This window comes from Neofelis nebulosa, chromosome 1, assembly GCF_028018385.1.
Source record: "Neofelis nebulosa isolate mNeoNeb1 chromosome 1, mNeoNeb1.pri, whole genome shotgun sequence".
NCBI classification, from domain to species: domain Eukaryota; kingdom Metazoa; phylum Chordata; class Mammalia; order Carnivora; family Felidae; genus Neofelis; species Neofelis nebulosa.
In genome coordinates this window covers 43,808,789-43,828,932 of record NC_080782.1, presented here as the reverse complement: position 1 = coordinate 43,828,932, position 20,144 = coordinate 43,808,789, and the positions used below count along the sequence as shown (strand labels likewise).

At 39.0% G+C, this 20,144-nt stretch overlaps 1 protein-coding gene across 3 annotated transcripts; it reads left to right on the top strand.

Moving 5' to 3' along the window:
- Positions 1–7,541: 7,541 nt before the first annotated feature.
- ZNF300 (zinc finger protein 300) lies at positions 7,542–18,727 on the top strand. Of its 3 annotated transcripts, none has more exons than XM_058720353.1 (6): positions 7,542–8,065; positions 8,775–8,901; positions 9,561–9,604; positions 14,572–14,698; positions 14,943–15,069; positions 16,201–18,727. In XM_058720353.1, the coding sequence occupies exons 3-6, from the start codon at positions 9,590–9,592 to the stop codon at positions 17,744–17,746; spliced, it is 1,815 nt and encodes a 604-aa protein (XP_058576336.1). In that variant the 5' UTR covers positions 7,542–8,065; positions 8,775–8,901; positions 9,561–9,589; the 3' UTR covers positions 17,747–18,727. The 3 variants fall into 3 exon arrangements, with proteins under 3 accessions (XP_058576336.1, XP_058576347.1, XP_058576326.1); XM_058720364.1 differs by having other exon boundaries at positions 7,543–8,056; positions 9,487–9,604; XM_058720343.1 differs by having other exon boundaries at positions 7,543–8,065; positions 9,487–9,604.
- Positions 18,728–20,144: the final 1,417 nt, after the last annotated feature.

Here is a 20,144-nt window from a genome sequence, read left to right as displayed (position 1 = left end):
TAGAGAGAGAGAGAGAGAGCAAGAGCACAAGGCGGGGAGGGGCAGAGAAAGAGGGGAACAGAGGATCCGAAGCAGGCTCTGCACTGACAGCAGAGAGCCCGACGTGGGCTTTGAACCCAGATCCATGAGATTATGACCTGAGCTGAAGTCCAATGCTTAGTCAACTGAGCCACTCAGGCACCCCTCATAATTATGTAAAAATTTGAGGTTCTAAAGTTAAGTCAACAGAACATGTACATTCAGAGAAGATTAGGTACTGTCTCTGCACCCTCTACCTTATTTTCTTCTTTCCTGTGGTAGGAAGTGTCTAAAATGGGCAACGATTCCCACTTCCAGGTATCCTTTGTTGTAATACCCTCCGTATGAGTAAGTAGCTTTGAACCAATGGAATATAGCAACATTGAATGAGTGCTACTTCTGTGATTAGGTTATAAAAGACTGACTTCTGTCTTGCTTACAGACTCTTTCTCCTGCCTCATTAAATATACAAGTCACAAGTTGGAGAGTCCTACATGGCAAGTTACTATGGGTAGCTTTCTTTCAACAGCCAGTAAGGATGTGAATGCCCTTCGTTCGACAACTCTTGAGACAGTGAATTCTGCCAACAATCATATTTCCTCATTTGAATCTTCAGATGAGATCCCAGCCTCAGCCAATACATTGATTATAGATTTTTGGGAGTCCTTGAAGCAGAGGACCCAAATAATCCTTGTCCGGATTCCTGACACACAGAGACAATAAATGTGTGTTGTTTTAAGCCACTACATTTTGGGGTAAGTTGCTACATTTCAGTAGATAACTAACAACACTTCCCACCTCCACCCCCCCAAGAGAGAGCAGGGGAGGGGCAGAGGGACAGGGACAGAGAGAATCTTAAAGCAGGCTCCACACACAGTACAGAGCCAGATGTGGGGCTCAATCTCACAACCGTGAGATCATGACCTGAGCTGAAATCAAGAGTTGGATGCTCAACTGATTGAACCACCCAGGCACCCCTAACAACATCCTTTATAGATAATATTTCGATGGTTTATTCTTTCATTGCTTGCTTTTTTTCAGGTAAACATACATACAGTTGATCTTCATTATTCACAGATTCCATATCTGCAAATATACCTAATTGCTGAAATTAATTTATAAACCCCAAATCAATGTGGTCCTTTTGTAGTCATTAGCAGACATGTACAGAGAGTGAAAATTTTGCATTGCCTCATGCACACATTTCCATGTGAGACTGAACTGAAGGGATACTCTTCCTCTTGTTCCAGCTTTCAAGAGGATGGAAATAGCAGGGGCAGTGTACTGGAGTGTAACAACCTCCAGCTCTAGGGCCGCTCTGGTGGAGTAAGAATCCAACTCTGGCACCTGTTAATGGAGTCACCTCAGGCAAGTCACTTAATGCTTCTGAACCTAATTTTCTCTTTTGTAAAATAAAGTATAATTTACCAGGATTAATTGATTATAAGATTATAATCTTAATTACACAAAGTTGTAAACTTCACGAAGTTGCAGTTTAAGATTATATCCAATATATATGTGTGTGTGTGTAAGTATATATATTTATATATTTCCCCTAGGAGCAATGTGTTTTTTTTATTCACTAATTCTGTTTGCAGCAACCTTATATAGGACATAAACATGAATAATGACAATTGACTGCATATATATTCATTCATTTTCACATTTTATAAAACTAAATGGTAATAAATTTTTCATTTTTTTCTTGTAACATTATATCCTGAATTTCACTCCATATTAGTACATAGAGATTTTTCCGTCTCTCTTACTGATGAATAATACTGTTTTATGTTGATACCATAATTTATATAACCAGACTTCTATTAGTAGATGTCCGGTTAACTGCTATCTTTTGATACTAAAAACATTATTGTAATAAATAATCTTTTGACCATATTTTTTTGTCTTTTTTTTTTTTTTTGGCCAATATATCTTTGAAATATATCTTGGAAGTAGATTTTCTGAATCAAAGGGTGAAAGTTATGTAGTGTTGTGATTTTAGAGATATGTCCATATACCCTTTAACAATCCTCCCCTTAAGAAGTGGCGCTCAAGGGGCGCCTGGGTGGCGCAGTCGGTTGGGCGTCCGACTTCAGCCAGGTCACGATCTCACGGTCCGTGAGTTCGAGCCCCGTGTCGGGCTCTGGGCTGATGGCTCAGAGCCTGGAGCCTGTTTCCGCTTCTGTGTCTCCCTCTCTCTCTGCCCCTCCCCCGTTCATGCTCTGTCTCTCTCTGTCCCAAAAATAAATAAAAAACGTTGAAAAATTTTTAAAAAAAAGAAGTGGCGCTCAATTCCCATTTAACTGTGGGCAGACAGGCCTTAGTGAATCACTTTTAGCAAACAGAATACAGAAGAAGTAATAAGATACCACTTTCAATTTAGGTTCTAAAAAGAGTGTGGTTTCTGTTTTGTGTGCCTTTGCTCACCCTCTCTCTCTCCCTTGACTTGCTCAGTCTTGGTAGAAGCCAGCTATCACATTATGAGGCAGGCTTAAGGAGAGGGAAGACCACGGCCATGTCAGGAGTAGCCTAAAAAAAGGCCCACATAGTGAGGAACTAAACCTGGAAACTGATATTCTGAGACTTGTCATCAGCCACTCGATTGAATTTGAAAGAATATTCTTCTCCACTTGAGCCTTGAAATAACTGCAGCCCTGGCCAGCAGCTTGACTGCAACCCCATGAGACGAAACCTGAACCACTCAGCTAAGCTGTTCCCAGGCTGACGCACCGAAATATGTCACAGTAAATGTTTATAATTTCACACTAACTTTCAGGTAATTCATTACACAGCAACAGATAACTAATACATGTATTTATTTTTATTTTTGTTTTTTATTTTTTTAATAGTTTCAAGTTCTTTAAATTCCAGTTAGTTAACATATAATATAATATTAGTTTCAGGAGTAGAATTTAGTGATTCATCACATACCTGTAACACTCAGTGCTCATCACAAGTGCCCTCCTTAATACCCATCACCAATTTAACTCATCCCCCTGCCAACCTCTCCTCCAATAACCCTCAGTTAGCTCTCTGTAGTTAATAAACCAGTTAAGAAATGGGCAGAAGGCGTGAATAGGCATCCTTCCAAAGAAGACATACAGATGGCTAACAGACACATGTAAAGATGCTCAACATCACTCATCATGAGGGAAATACAAATTAAAACTACAGTGAGCTATCACCTCACACCTGTCAGAATGGCTAAAATTAACACAGGTGTTGGCAAGGATGTGGAGAAAGGGGAACTCTCTTATGCTGTTGGTTGAAATGCCAAGGTGCAGCCACTCTGGAAAACAGTACGGAGGTTCCTCAAAAAGTTAAAAATAGAACTACTCTATGATCCAGCAATTGCATTACTAGGTATTTATCCAAAGAATACAAAAATACTAATTCAAAGGGACACATGCACCCTAATGTTTATAGCAGCATTATGAATAATAACCAAACTATGGATAGATCCCAAAAGTCCACTGACTGATGAATGGATAAAGAAGATGTGCATACTGCTAGGAATTTACCCAAGGAATACAGGAGTACTGATGCATAGGGGCACTTGTACCCCAATGTTTATAGCAGCACTCTCAACAATAGCCAAATTATGGAAAGAGCCTAAATGTCCATCAACTGATGAATGGATAAAGAAATTGTGGTTTATATACACAATGGAATACTACGTGGCAATGAGAAAGAATGAAATCTGGCCCTTTGTAGCAACATGGATGGAACTGGAGAGTGTTATGCTAAGTGAAATAAGCCATACAGAGAAAGACAGATACCATCTGGTTTCACTCTTATGTGGATCCTGAGAAACTTAACAGAAACCCATGGGGGAGGGGAAGGAAAAAAAAAAAAAGGTTAGAGTGGAAGAGAGCCAAAGCATAAAAGACTCTTAAACACTGAGAACAAACAGGCTTGATGGGGGGTGGGAGGGAGGGGAGGGTGGGTGATGGGTATTGAGGAGGGCACCTTTTGGGATGAGCACTGGGTGTTGTATGGAAACCAATTTGACAATAAACTTCATATATTGAAAAAAAAAGACAATGTACATAATGGACTATTACTCGGCCATAAAAAGAATAAAATCTTGGGGCACCTGGGTGGCTCAGTTGGTTAAGCGTCCGACTTTGGCTCAAGTCATGATCTCACGGTTTGTGAGTTTGAACCCCACATCGGGCTCTGTGTTGACAGCTCAGAGCCTGGAGCCTGCTTCCGATTCTGTGTGTCTCTCTCTTTCTGCCTCTCCCCTGCTTGCACTCTGTCTCTCTTTCTCTGTCTCTCTCTCAAAAATAAATTTTAAAAAATTTAAAAAGATAAAATCTTGCCATTTGCAACAATATGGATGGAGCTGGAGTATATAATGCTAAGTGAAATAAGTCACTCAGAGAAAGACAAATACCATCTAATTTCAGTCATGTGGAATTTAAGAAATGAAACATGAACATAAGGGAACAAAAATGATAATTTTCTTGTTTCTGAATCCATTTACAGAACTGAGTTAAGCAAAGCCTCAGAGGGACTCCTTCATCAACTTGAGCCCATTTTATGCCTGTCAGTTCCATGCAAAATTCAGAAAGAATTGGATGTTCCTGAGGCTGGACATAGGCCTGGAAGTGGAAGTCGGATTCAATTTTTCCAGTTAATGTATTCAGCAAAGTGTTGGAAGTTCATTAATTTCTTGGCTCTGGTGGCGTTTCCCATCATTCCTACATGCTGACTCAAAATCAGTGACAATTATGTAGTCAAACAATGGATTTGCTTCTTCCTAGATTTCCATTTGTTGGCGCAACTGACTCTTCTAATGAATTCAAGCTGCCACGCCAACTTCTTGGTCACCATTCCCAGCACGCCTTTGTCCTCACAGCCCAACTGCTGGAAGTCACTAATACATGTATTTTGGCTAGCTATTGCTAAACCACCTATATAGGGACTGTATCATTTTTCTGTCCCACCAGTAACATATGAGAATTCCTTATTCCCTTGGCCTTATCAACACCATATATTTCCAAAAGTAGAATACTTTTTAACAGGCTAATAGATCAGAAATAGGATCTTACTGCAGCTTTAATTCTTATTTCTTTCATTACAAGGGAGGTCTCCTCCTTCAGCTTCTTTTTTAATGAGATACTACGTTAGGGACAGCTTTGCATCACACTTTGGCTCAAGAGCTAAACTTTTTTAAATTACTACAAGGTTCTCATGGTTAGGCCCTTCCCATATTTACAGCATCCACTGGCATCACTCCTTGAGGAGTCTTCTTTTCTTTTTTTTTTTTAAAGTTTATTTATTTCGAGAGAGAGAGAGCATGTGTGTGAGCACAAGTGGGGCAGGGGCAGAGACAGGGAGGGAGAGAGAGAATCCCAGGCAGTTTCCTCACTGTCAGTGCAGAGCCTGATGTGAGGCTCAAATTCACTAACCAGGAGAACATGACCTGAGCTGAAGTCACAGGCTTAACTAACTGAGCCACCCAGGTGCCCCACTCCTTGAGGATCTTAAATTAATCATTATACCCCTAGTGCCTAGCACAGTGGCTACACTGCCTTAAGCACAAGGCATGCAATAAATATTGATGTAACTGTGGGAGTTCAAATTGATCGCAACTGCCCACTTTTTACCCTTTTTTTTTTTTTAAATAATTACTTTAAAAAAATTTTTTTAACGTTTATTTATTTTTGAGACAGAGACAGAGCATGAACGGGGTAGGGTCAGAGAGAGGGAGACACAGAATCTGAAACAGGCTCCAGGCTCTGAGCTGTCAGCACAGAGCCCAATGCGGGGCTTGAACTCACGGACCGCGAGATCACGACCTGAGCTGAAGTCGGCCGCTTAACCAACTGAGCCACCCAGGTGCCCCTAAGTAATTACTTTTTAAATTTATAGCCAGGTTAGCATATACTGCAACAATGACTTCAGGAGTAGATTCCTTAATGCCCCTTACCCATTTAGCCCACCCCCCTTCCCACAATCCCTCCAGCAACCCTGTTTGTTCTCCATATTTAAGAATCTTTTGTTTTGCCCTCCTCCCTATTTTTATATTATTTTTGCTTCCCTTCCCTTATGTTCATCTGCTTTGTATTTTAAATTCCTCATATGAGTGAAGTCATATGGTATTTGTCTCTCTCCAATTTCACTTAGCATAATACCCTCTAGTTCCATCCACATAGCCGCAAATGGCAAGATTTCATTCTTTTTGATTGCCGAGCGATACTCCATTGTGTGTGTGTGTGTGTGTGTATGTATATATATATATATATACATACACACACACATACACCATATCTTCTTCATCCATCCATCCATCCATCGATGGACATTTGGGCTCTTTCCATACTTTGGCTATTGTTGATAGTGGTGCTATAAACATGGGGGTGCATGTGTCCCTTCAAAACAGCACACCTGTGTCCCTTGGATAAATACCTAGTAGTGCAATTGCTATTTTACTCTCTTGATCAATAGTTAGGCCCCTCTCTTTTCCACAGGCCCCTAAACTTGGCTGGTCCCCAAGTTTAACCACATAAAGCAAAGCAATATGTATGTGCATAACATCCTCCCTTAACAGCTTTTCACGGAATCTGAGAACTCCAGAAACATTTTTAAGTGTCCTGTTTTTGCCACTTGCACTCCTACCTGTTGAAGGTTACTGCTAACCCTTCTTAACCCTCTATAAAAAAAAGGGGGCGGGGGTGGGGAAAGGTAAGGTTTGATTTTGAGATGCTTGCAGATTTCTGAGAATGAAGTGTTCTCCCTATTGCAACCATCTTTCTGAATAAAATCTCTCATCTAGATCGATTTGTTTTCACTTGACATGATAAAACTGCTCAATGTAAAACTGCTATTCATTTAATTACGTAAGCCAAAAATCTCATGGCTCTTTCAAAAACTGATGATTCAAAAGCATATCTATTTAAGCACAGGAAACATTAGCACTTTTTTTTTTTTAATATAAAAGCCTGAAGTACCTAAAGGTTATGGTAAGTGCTTTGTGGTTCATTATTTTTTCAAGTGATGTTTTCCTGAAATCTAACCTCCTCCCCGCTTCCTCTCCATTTTTGTTTTTCAGTCTCCCCTTTCTCGGTCTCAATCTCCCCCCGCGTCTCCCGTGTTGTGTCCCCTAACTTCCCACTTCTGTTCCTACGCGTCCTACTTTCGGTCCTTCCGGCTCCCACCGCTGTCTACACAGCCCTCTCCTTAGCAGCAGGATCGCTGCCCCTCTTCTCGCCAGCTTCTCCACGTCAACGCTTTGTGCCTCCGTCTCCTCCTCCTCCCTGCCTCTGAATGTTCCTTTTTCCTTCAGGCCGCCTCAGCAACTTACAGCAATTAGTAGTACTAATTTCCCCTAGAGAATCCCTTATAATAGTTTTTAGTATAAAGTTCATTTCTACTGTGGATCCCCTCCTCCGCCCACCAGTGAACTCTTCCACCACTTCGCGCCCACAGTGGGATCTCCGCGGAGGAACTGCCATTCTACGCCTCACCCCTCCAAGCTAGGCGAACCTCCTGGTGTAGGCTGTACCATTACAAACATATTTAAGGAGTGCCGTCCATGAGAGTATTTTAACATTCGAAATTCTTCCTCTTTCACCAAATGCAGTCTTCTAGTAGGGGTCGTATCACTCAAATTTCTTCCCCAAACCTGTAAAAGCTCTCTGCAAAACCTCGCACCTAGCTGGTTCGTAAAATCCTCCTCTCCGTCATCTTGCCCCCTTCCCTGGGGCAGGGGGCGGTGGCACATCCCAAACTCCTGCTCGGAAGGAACCGAATTCCTCCGCGTGTACGGAACTGACCAAATTCTCAAGATGGCGGCCCCAGTTCCGACATAGCACCTGGGGGCGGCCATATTGCCTCCTGAACAAAGCCGCCGAGGATGCGGAGTGGGCAAAACCTCCCAGCACGGCTCGGCGCAGGCTCGGGAGCCCCGCGCTGTGCTCACCCAGACAGGAAGCGGGAGAGTTCAGCAGTATGGCTGTGACAGCCGTCCCGGTTAAAGCCGTGATGGGCGTTTCGAGACCTGATAACGGAGCCGCAAGACAGAAGGCGGGTATGTGCGGTGAGTCTGTTGGATTGATAATGGGAGGGGAGGGGTCTGTGAGGGTCAGTGATTGGAGATTTATGAAGTCACGGGTGGGGAGGTGTGTGGGATTCATGTTGGGTTTATTTGGGAGTCAGGGTTGGAGTGAGGTATGAGATTAGTAATTGGGGAATAATGTGTCAGTGATGGAGTTGTCTGTGGGATCCGAAATGGCGTGTAGGAGGACTGACTGGGGTCAGTGATTGATGGGACTTTGGAGAATCAGTGATTGGTGAGGAGGCTGCGGACTAAATGACCATCCATGTGGTGGTCAGTGATGTAGTGGTCATGGGGGAATTCTGTGGGTGTGTCATTGCTAGACCCAAGGATTCAGAAATTTGGAGGGAGCAATAATGGGATCAGGCATGATCAGCCCTACTTTTCGGGAAAGGCTTTTACATACTTTAAAGTTTCCACAGGTTTTAGGCAACCATTGAGTTCTTAAAGGTCAGACCCCTTCGCGGTCCACCATTGCGCCCTTAGCCTGGTCCTCGTCTCCCCCGAAAATGGTCATTTTAAAACAAGACCAAACAAATTTAAAAGGATGGATTGTTATCAAAAGTATGATTTTCAGCCCAGCTTTTTCTAAGAATTGAAATCATGTTGTTTTATTCAAGAAACACTTACTGAGCACCTGCTGGGTACCCAGAGATGAGTATAACTATTTCTCTTGATTGTTTCCTTCCAGATCAGTTTTGACAACGCCTGGAATAACCCATGTAAAACAGCCTCCCTGTCTTGGGAGCATTCAGTTGCTCTGAACCAGTTCAGTCTTGTCTGAATGACTCCTTCTGGGACTGAGAAAAATTGACGGGGTAATAATATGCCTTCCTGCATTGTAGTATATTCTCTTGTATGAGTGTTTCCAACCTATCACCATTTTTATATGTAGATGACTGCACTGTTGAAAATCTGTAATAATAGTTTAAACAGAAAACATCTTAAAATTAACATTTTGGTCCATGAATATTGATTGGCAAGAGAGTTTGCTGAGTTGGGGGAAAATATAGAAGACCTGTTGGGAGATTATTGCAATTCAGCTGCTGGTTCTTTCTGGGGAATAAGGGAATACATTTCTCAGTTTTCCATTTGGTCATGGCCATTCTTGTTGCTAGAGCAGTCCATCTACAGTTTACTTTATACATATCCATTTATGTTTATTGCCTTAGGAGAATATTCTACAAATAGAATTACTGATTCATAGGGAAACAATAAGCTGTTAGTAAGTCAGTGTGAAATATACCTTCACAATTAAACCACCCTGACCAAGTTCTGTATCTTCATAGTGTGGTCACGAGAGGACTTCCTTCACCTAGTGCTTCCTGACCCTCTCAAGGTCCAAATAGCCTTATCCCCACTGGTTGAGTCATCATACAGCTGATTCTAGTGGTTGTTTCTAGATTGGTGAATGTGGAAACAGCAGACGGTCTGGTCTGTGAAAATGCCCATCTGAGCACCAGTCTTGCTTTTTCAGACATCTGCACTTGTAGAAGAGAGCAGAGAATGATGAAGTCCCAGGTGAGTTGCTTTTGTATTTAATTTTCAGAATTTCCTTCATTTTCTGTCCGACCAAATGGAATAGTGCAGATAGCTAAAATTTGGATTAGGGAGAAGGTAGCCAAAATGAAAGTTAAGACCTAGAAAGAGTTTCTTGGGAACATGTAGATAAACCTGGCCTGAAAACATTTTTAAAAACGAACGTACCAGTTTTTCTGATCTTTCTTGAAGACATCACCACTTAATTGATTTACAGTCCTCTAAAGAGAAAACAGATCAATTTCCCATGGGAAGAAATTCTTTCTTACCATGTGAGACTAAAACAAATTTCCATTCTGGGTCTTTGTCTAGATAATGGAGTACACAGTATTCTTAGCAACACTCCTGTGGTAAATGCAACAGTAGATTTCTGGTAGCTGTATCACAAAATGATCTGTTTTAGAGGGAAGTTATGGTGTCATAGCCAGACTCCGTGAACTTTATCCTTCAGAGCTAGGCTCACCAAACTATTGCCCGTAGGCCAAATTCAGCTCTCTATTTTTATGGACAGTTTTATTGTTCATGTATTGTCTGTAGCTGTTTTCCTGCTACAATGGCAGCATTGGGTAAGTACAACAGAGACCGTATGACCTGCAATGCTGAAAATATATGCTTTACTGAAAAAGTTTGTTAGATTTCTGGTTTAGAGGACCTGATTGATTATAGAGGCTTCCTATTGTCCAGTTTTACCTACTGCTAAAATCTAGATAACACAGGATGGGTGCATTTTGAATGGTCTTCCAAAATCTATTTTTCTCCCAAAGGGCAGTTCTTACATTATAATTCTCTGGCAAAGCTTTGTAGAGCATGGGTCCCTGATACTCCATACCCTTTGCTGTGGTTTCAGATTGTGTAGGATCACTTTCCAACTTGAGGCCAGTTCCTTCTCTGCACTTCCATTTTTAATAGTGTGTAGTGATTTTTCTCTCTGCCAACATTGGCTATGTACATGGTATATAAATTTCAAACTATATCAATGATAAAAATTTAAACCTTTTAACTCGCCTCCTTCTAAGACTCTCAGTGTTAACTATTTGTTTGTAATCTTCCAAACCTTTTCAATATAACTATGATTAAGTGTGTACACATGAAAGTACAAATGTATAAGAGTGTCTCTTACTTTCTTGTGTTTTTCTTTTGGAGAAATAATGTTACACAGTAAAGATTCCGTGCTGCAAAACTTGCTTTTTAATTGTCCCAGGTAAAGATTTTTGTATACATTTTGAATATCTTCCTATACCAGTACCTAGAATTCTTTTTTTTTTTTTAATGATTATTTATTTTTGAAAGAGCACAGCAGGGGAGGGGCAGAGAGAGGGAGACAAAGGATCCAAAGCAGGCTCTGCACTGACAGCATCGAGTCTGATGTGGGGCTTGAACTTATGAACCATGAGATCTTGACCTGAGCCAAAGTTGGACGCCCAACCAACTGAGCCACCCAGGTGCCCCTAGAATTCTTTATTATCTTAGCGGATGCATGATATTTCTTTCCAGCCTGGTCAAACAGTGACTGTTTTCTTATCTGTAAAATGGGGATTAGAAACCTCATAGGGTTGTTGTAAGAATTAAGTAAATAAAAACCATGCCTGGAATTGTACCTGGGATGGTTTGTTCTAAATTAAGTGTTAATTGTTGGTATTGTTATTATATTGTCATCATTATTATTATCAAATATAGTAATCAACTTTTGCATTAGGAGTGCTCATGTGTATTTTACAGTAAAGCTTAACAGGTGGGTTCTATTGCAAAAAAGATAAGGTTGTTGTTTTTTCTTGAATGTCAGTAGCTTTAGAGTTGTGCTGTTCAGTGCAGAGCGACCAGCCACGTGTGATTACTGAGCACTTGAAATTGGTTAGCCTGAATTGAGGTGTGCCTTAAGTGTAAAATACATACTGAGTTTAGAAGACACAATTCCAAAAAGCACACTAATAATTTTTAAAGGTCAGTTATACTTTGAAATTATATTTTGGATACATTGAGATACCTGTATATATTTGAAAATAATTTTTTGAATGTGGCAACTGGAAGGTTTAAAATTACATATCTAGTTAGTCTTATATTTGTTGGAGTAGCTTTAGAGAATGAAAATGGATTTTTATTAGCTTAATAAATCCGACTACTGGGGCTTATTAACTGATTGTATGCCTGTTCCTTTAGGAAGAGGGATTTATATTTTTCCCATACTGTCCAGAAGTGAAGTCATTATTTGTACACATATCTATTCTTCCTTTCTTCTTCTAACACCTTCTCTCTTCCATTCTCCCAGTCACCCAAGCCATAAACATTTGTTTGTAGATGATAAGAGTACAATTTCCCACTGATTATACATTATATTTTTCTCAAAATTAACAACATTTATGCATACTTAGTATAATGAAGCATTTGAGTATAATTCATAAAGCAAAATCAGAATGTTAAAATTACATCTCTTAAACTTCCTGTCAGAATGGATTTTCTCTACATTCCACATTTATTTTCTTTCTCATGTCACTGTTCTTTAGATCAAAAGAATGTAACTGATTAATCCACAGAACTATTCTTAGTTAAATGTGAACTTTATTTTATTTTCTATAATCTTCATTCATTCCTTTTTTTAGTGAACATTTCTTGAGTACCTAATTGTGTCACATGCATTGACTGGCTGTGGAGTATCTCAAGAAGATTTCGGTATGGTTTTTTTTCTGGGAGGAATGCAGAGAAAAATTAGGTAAACAGACATGGAAAGCAGCATTGACAAATAAAAATTTTATAATAGATATGGGAGCAAGGAACTGTTAAAACAGAGAGGGGGGAGCAACCAGCTGTATAAGGAGTTAGAAAATAGGCTTAAAAGATTATTGAGCTTTAGATCATGAGAGAAGTAGGATAAGGATGGGAAACAACATTTACAAAAGTAGAGAGGGCAGAGTGGTTTTAGGAAGGCTGAGAATTTGAGGAAAACGAAAATCTAGGGTGTTTCGTTGGAAGTTTGACTAAGGGTGTTATTAAAACAATAAAATACAGAAGACCTTGTTTACAATATCAAGGAGGCAGTGTGGAGCCATTGAATCAGAATACCTGCTTTTTAAAGCTGAGAGTTAATCATATCTTCAGTGCCTGACCTCTGGCAAGTGATTACTGAACTACTGTAATTCTAGGTTTTCTCATATGTAAAATGAGAAAGTGAATAAGGTTGTTTTAAGGACAAATTAAATGTTTGGCAGCTTGATGGTGTGAATATGGGACTTGGCGTGGGACTGAGATGATTGAGACTGATTGTATACGAAAGGATAGAACCAGTGGATACTTTTAAGCAGGGGGTGTTGACAGTGGAAACCGTGTTTAATCTGTTTTTGTTCTGAAAGCAATATTTGATAATAATGAAATATTTAGGAGGAAAAGCTGAAAAACATCACTCAGATTCTAGTAGATGACAACTGTGAACATGATGGTGACCTAATTAAAATAGTCCCTTTCCCCTCCAGAAATACCTTACAGCTCTACATTTACCCAAGTTTTTTTTGTGTTAATGTCACATCAATAATCTTATTTTTTTATGAGTGTTTCCTGTACATTTCTCATTATGTCTGTTTTCAGTATTGCTACTGTAATTGGTATACTGCATTATATTACTAGTTATTGCATATATATATAGATATATATCTATATCTATCTATCTATATCTATCTATCTATCTATATATATATATATATATCGGAGAACCATTAACTGAGGTGAAGCTATGATTATTTTCCTATAAATTGAGGGTATTACATTATGATCTTCAAGAACACTGACATTCTGTGATTCTCTATATGTGTTTTTTCTCTTTTTAATCTCTTATTTTAAAAGGCTTTTTCTGCTAGGGGCGCCTGGGTGGCTCAGTCGGTTAAGTGCCCAACTCCTGGTTTTGGCTCAGGTCATGATCTCACAGTTGTGGGTTCCAGCCCCACATCAGGCTTTGTGCTGACAGCATGGAACCTGCTTGGGATTCTCTCTCTTCCCCTCTCTCTACACCTCCCCTGCTCGCTCCCTCTCTCTGTGTCTCTCTCACTCTCTCAAAATAAATAAAAAAGGAACATTAAAAAAACCCAAAAGACAAAAGCTTTCTCTGCTCTGTAATTATTAATAAAAATCTTCCCATGTTTTGTTACTTTTATGCTCTTGGCTATATTTTTAGAATTTAATTTTTTGCTTCATCTAGAATGTATATTTTGCATTTCTCAAGACATAAAATATGGTGTATTAGTTTTCCAGGGCTACCTTAACAACAGACCACAGACTGGATAGATTAAACAACAGAAATTTATTGTCTCAAAGTTCTGGAGGCTAGAAGCCAAAACTCAAAGTGTCAGCAGGGTTGATTCCTTCTGAAGGCTGTAAGAGAACAATCTTCCAGGCCCCTCTCCTTGGCTTATAGGTGACCATCTTCTCCCCATGTCTCTTCATATCATCTTTCTTCTATGTGTGTCTGTCTCTGTGTTCAAATTTCTCCTTTTCATACGGATATTAGTCATATTGGATTAGGGTCCATCCTAATGACCTCATAGAACTAATTACATCTGCAGTGACTGTTTTCAAATAAGGTCACATTCTGAGAAACTAGCAGTTAGCATACAACATATGAATTTTAAGAGCATACAATTAATTCCACCTTTAACATATGGATTCAACATTCTTCCTTTCCTGTTGACTCTCCAGTTGTTTCAGTATTATTCTTTGAATAATCTGTTTTCCTCTCAGTTATTTGAATGCTGCCCTTATCATTTATTAAATTACCATTTGTATTAGGTAGGCATTTTGATTTACCTCTTCTGTTTTCCTAATCTGTCTCTTCTTGTAAAGACAAGATTTTGTGCTGTTTCTCCCAAATACTATGATACAAAACTAGGTGTAGTTGTAGTTTTATATACAATAGTAGGAATGATGAGAATGGTCACTTCAGACTGAACAGGAATATACTGTTACAGGGGTTGGTATCATTCAAGGATGTGGCTGTGGATTTCACCCAAGAGGAGTGGCAGCAACTGGACCCTGCTCAGAGGACCCTGTATAGAGATGTGATGCTGGAGAACTTCAGCCACGTGATCTCATTGGGTAAGGATGGCTTCCCTGCATCACTCAGACTTGTCCAACCAAGGGCCTTTCCTTATCAGGTGCTGTGCTTAGGTGGTTCCTGAGATATATAATGACTTACGATCTTCAGACCTTCCCAAACAGAGGTCATGGTGTTTGCTGAGGGTCAACTGGACTGATTCATTGTAGCCCTTCTGAAACAACACCTTCTCTTTTTTCCTTCAGTGCCCCCAATCCCAATTCCTCTGTGATTTCCACTTAATAGGATATCCAGTTTCCAAACCAGATGTCATCTCTAAGTTGGAACAAGGAGAAGATCCATGGATCATCAAGAGAGACGTATCAAATTGGATCTATACAGATGAAAATCAGGCAGATGGGAGACAAGGGAAGTGAAATCTCAGATTGTTTTGTTTTCTTAATTGATTGATGCCTGAGGCTCGATAAGAAATCCTTATCGAGATTTCTTATTGTTTGTTCCTGTGCTGAGAATTTAGTAGGCATTTGACAAATAATTAAATAATTCTTAACCTTTATAAGGAGGAGCTGTTTCTTATTGATCTTCTTCCTTTCTGCATATATGTGTATCTTTAACACCTTTTATGAAAAGGCAATAGAAAGGCAAATTCCTCCCAAGAACATAGGTTGTACTTTACATGGTAAGACCTCCAGGCACATGGTGTACAAAATTATGTGTCAAATATACCATTTTAAAAGTTTTACCATTTTAAAAGTTCGGAGAAAATGCAAGTCTAAATATGCAGCAGAATTTGAGAAGGTGTTTTTCGGAGTGTGCAGCTGTAGCTGCTTTGAAACATGCTAAGTGTTGGTGATGCTGAAGGAGGAAGGTGAAGGCAGATTGTGGTGGGGAGAGGGTGTGTGAATAAAACTTTGAAGGTAGAGAATGAAGGCTTTTCTGGGAGAACTTTGCTAGTTTCTGTTGGTATATATAGAAGGTGTTATGGGAAGTAGTGGAATATAAGCTTGGATTCTTGGTGTGAATCTGATACTGAATCCATAGCAGGATCTTGGATTTTTCTGTTGTTTGTGTTAGTTTTTAATTAGGAAAGTAGACTGAAGAGAGTTAAAATATTTTGAGTACAGAAGGGACCTTGTTTCTTTGGATAATGGTCACAGGATAATAGTTAAGTATATATGTAGCAAATGGTTTATAAGATAAATGAATTCAGAAAGTGAAAAGGATTTCCATTCAGAAAGCAGGAGAAATGGGAAAATTCTAGAAGAATAATCCACGATTAGAGTGATAATAACCCAGATACATTTCTATTTCCTTCAGGTCTAATTTTTCTCGTTAATATCCTTTTCCATCCATTCATCTGATCATACTTTATGCTGACCTGTGTTAGGAGATGGCCTGTCTCTGTCCCTGTGTTCTGAGTTCATCAACTACATTGGATTAATCATTTGTTCTGTTCTTCTGCATTATATTTATTGTTCTTTTTTGTTTGTTTGTTTATTGTTCTTTATAATTGTTTTATTTTATCTTTCTTTCTTTTAGACAGGAAAAGTCACCTTGACAACCCCAAATCATGTATTTTGGGGTCTGTTTCCTTCCGTAATAATATCCTGAAAGGAGTCACAAAGGATGGTTCATTGTACTCCATTTTAAAAGTCTGTCAAGATGATGGCCAGCTACAGAGATGTCAGGAAAACCAAGACAAGCTTTTCAGGCAAGTAACAGTCATCAGCAACAAAACAGTGACTGTGGAGTCAGGCCATAAATATAATGCCTTTGGAAAAATATTTCAAGAGTGCATAGAGCCAGATACTTTAAGACAAAGATCCCATAGCTATGATGTATTTAAAAAGAACTTGAAATATAATGCTGATCTACGTAGTTGTAATAAGAGTAATTCAAGAAAAAATCCTGATGAGAGTTTGGGATGTGGAAAATCATCTAGCTATGGTGCATCTGATTCTAATCTTGAGAAAATTCACAATGGAGTAATGCCCTGTAATAACAATCAGTGTGGGAACATTTTTAGTAGTAAACAATCCCTTATGCAATATCAGAATGTTGAAACTAAGGAGAAAACCTGTGTGTGTGTTACATGTGGAAAAGCCTTTGCCAAGAAGTCACAGCTTATTGTACATCAACGAATTCATACTGGAAAGAAACCATATGATTGTGGTGCATGTGGGAAAGCCTTCAGTGAGAAGTTTCATCTCATCGTACATCAGAGAACTCATACTGGGGAGAAACCTTACGAATGTTCTGAATGTGGAAAAGCCTTCTCTCAGAAATCCTCCCTCATTATACATCAGAGAGTTCACACTGGGGAAAAGCCATATGAGTGTAGTGAGTGTGGGAAAGCCTTCTCCCAGAAATCCCCCCTCATTATACATCAAAGAATTCACACTGGAGAGAAACCTTATGAATGTAGAGAGTGTGGGAAGGCCTTCTCCCAGAAGTCACAGCTGATCATACATCATAGAGCTCATACTGGAGAGAAACCATATGAATGTACTGAATGTGGGAAAGCCTTCTGTGAGAAGTCCCACCTCATTATACATAAAAGAATTCACACTGGGGAGAAACCCTACAAATGTGCTCAATGTGAGGAAGCCTTCAGCAGGAAGACAGAACTCATTACACATCAGTTAATTCATACTGGGGAGAAACCTTATGAATGTACTGAATGTGGGAAGACCTTCTCCCGGAAGTCACAGCTCATCATACATCAGAGAACACATACTGGAGAAAAGCCCTATAAATGCAGTGAATGTGGAAAAGCCTTCTGTCAGAAATCACATCTCATTGGACATCAGAGAATTCACACAGGAGAAAAACCTTATATATGCAGTGAATGTGGGAAAGCCTTCTCTCAGAAGTCTCACCTCCCAGGTCATCAGCGAATTCATACAGGAGAAAAACCTTACATATGTGCTGAATGTGGAAAGGCGTTTTCCCAGAAGTCAGACCTTGTTTTACATCAGAGAATTCATACTGGGGAAAGACCCTATCAATGTGCTATCTGTGGGAAAGCCTTCATCCAGAAGTCACAACTCACTGTACATCAGAGAATTCATACAGTAGTAAAATCATAATGAACTGAACGCAGAAAAGCCTTCAGTATTAGCTCAAGCCTTAATAAATACTAGGAACCTGATTGATTTGATATTTATGAGACATCTTTATAGATGTCTGTAGTGTGGTGATACCCAACTCAGCAAAGATGATGGAAAATAATCATAAATGAAGAACATTTTCAACATGGTGTGTAAAACTTTTAAAGTTATGTATATAGAATGTTGTCAAGTTACATATTCTATATTATACCACATTAATAATAACCAGACATTGTGAAATAGCTAATATTAGCTTGGCATCATTTTGGCCATACAGTAATTCCCTGTAAAGGACATGAAGAAAGCTTGAGTTAAATAAATAAATAAATAAATAAATAAATAAATAAATAAATAAATTCCTAGAAACTACATTATAAGGAGGGGCTTAGCATGACCCCTAAAGATACATGTAAAATTCTTGTACAAAGATGGAAAGATAGGTGGATCAGATGATGTTTATACGTTTTCCCGTCTCAATCATATAAGTTGACCTCTCTCTCTGGAAGGATCCTGGATCTTGAAATTGGTGCTGCTTGACCAGATCACCCATTTATTCTCCCTCACTGGGAGTTTGGTGTTGTGGAAATGCTTTGGTACTGAACCAGATGGTCTTGTGTTCTAATACTGGCTCAGCTACTCGCAGAGTGTGTAACTTCAAGCAAGCCTGCTTCACCCATCTGAATATTTCCTATCAGTAAAAAAAAAGTATAGTGAAGAGTACATTTTCATTTATTATTCTTTTTGTCTTTCATTTCCATGCAGCTGGATGCTAAGACTAATATGTAAAAGCTACATCTAAACTTGTATTTCAGACACTCTGCTTTTGATAACCCATTCCCAGGACTGTTCATTTTAATGTTTTTGACCCTAGTGGCCTTGATTCTTGGTATGTTCAAGTGACATTTTATTATGCATTTGTTGTTTTTTACATACATTTATAAACTGGTGGTTACACATAAAGATCACGTCTAATGTCTCTTCAGTTATTTTCTGATTCCTGCCCTGCAGCCCCAACTGTTTTCTCTGGGAACAAAGAACACTTGTAGAGAAAAACTCTTCACAGGCTTAAGAACTTAATATTTCTAAAATATCTCCTCTCTTTGCTTTGGTTGTCTATTCGTGCATGAGCAGCTTTAGATGAGGACCCTTGCTAGAGGTTTCTGCAGAAGAGCATTCCTGGCACGAAGGAGAATGTATACTTATGTTCACATAGTTCTTTATATAGTTTCCACTTGATTCTTTCACATTTCCTGCCCACCAGATCCTCTTCCTCAATGGCTGAACTGTCTGTTGTGAAAAGATGGGAACCCCCTGGGTGAGAACCTCTTCAGGGGATGCCTAACATGGATGTGGGAAATTCCTAGTCTGTGCACGCAAATTCTTGGTCTCATTATGAGCAGTGAGCTGAGAACACTGTCATCAGATGTAATTGACAATTCATACCAGGGAAAGAATGCTTAGGAGTACATGTTTTGGGTTGAGCTGCTCTGATGTTTTCTCGTGGAAGACATCCCAACTGATCCTTACAAAGGCGTGAGAAGGACAAATAAATAGATAAATAAAATTTTAAAAAGGATAAGAAAAAAAAGGAACATATCGGGAATACATAGAAATTTAATGAAGAGTGTGTTCTATATAGTGACAGATACAGAACTTATGTAGAATAACAAAGATTCATAATTCCTACTTTACAAGCCTCCCATTTGATTTTCTGCTGTCACAAACCTCCAAGCAGCCTGTTGATCTGATAATGGGCTTCTATAAACATCCAAATTTAGACTTAGCACCTACTGACTTAATACTTCACCATACTTTTTTTATTTTTTTGAGCATATTATTAGAGGAGCTGATCAGTGCAATGAAGCAAGAATAGGAAAATGGGCATAGGATTAAAAAGGAAAAAGTAATAAGGACATAGATGATGCAGTGGTGTATAAGGAGAACAAAAATAACTGATTAAATATTAGAAATAAAGGAGTTTAGTTGCTTTATATAGTTTTAATATTAAAAAGTAAACTCATTCTACATATCAGCAGAATGAAAATCTTAAAATGCCATTTACATTAGCATAAAAAATATGAACCCCCCCCTAAAGTAAGTCTAATCATGGAGTATAGAACTTCTATATAGAAAATTATAAAACATTACTGAATAAATTAAACAAGACTTAATTAAATAAACTGAGAGACTTACCAAGTTTTTTGGTTGAAAGACTCAATATTAAAGATGTCCATTTTCCCCCAAAGTGGCTTGTATATTGTTGGGGAGATGAGAAAAATTGAAATCCAAAGGAATAAGCCCATTCGTAAATATAGAGTTAGCTTATTTTATTATTGAGCAACAACAAAATACCAGATAGCATGCAGGTAACTAGCAA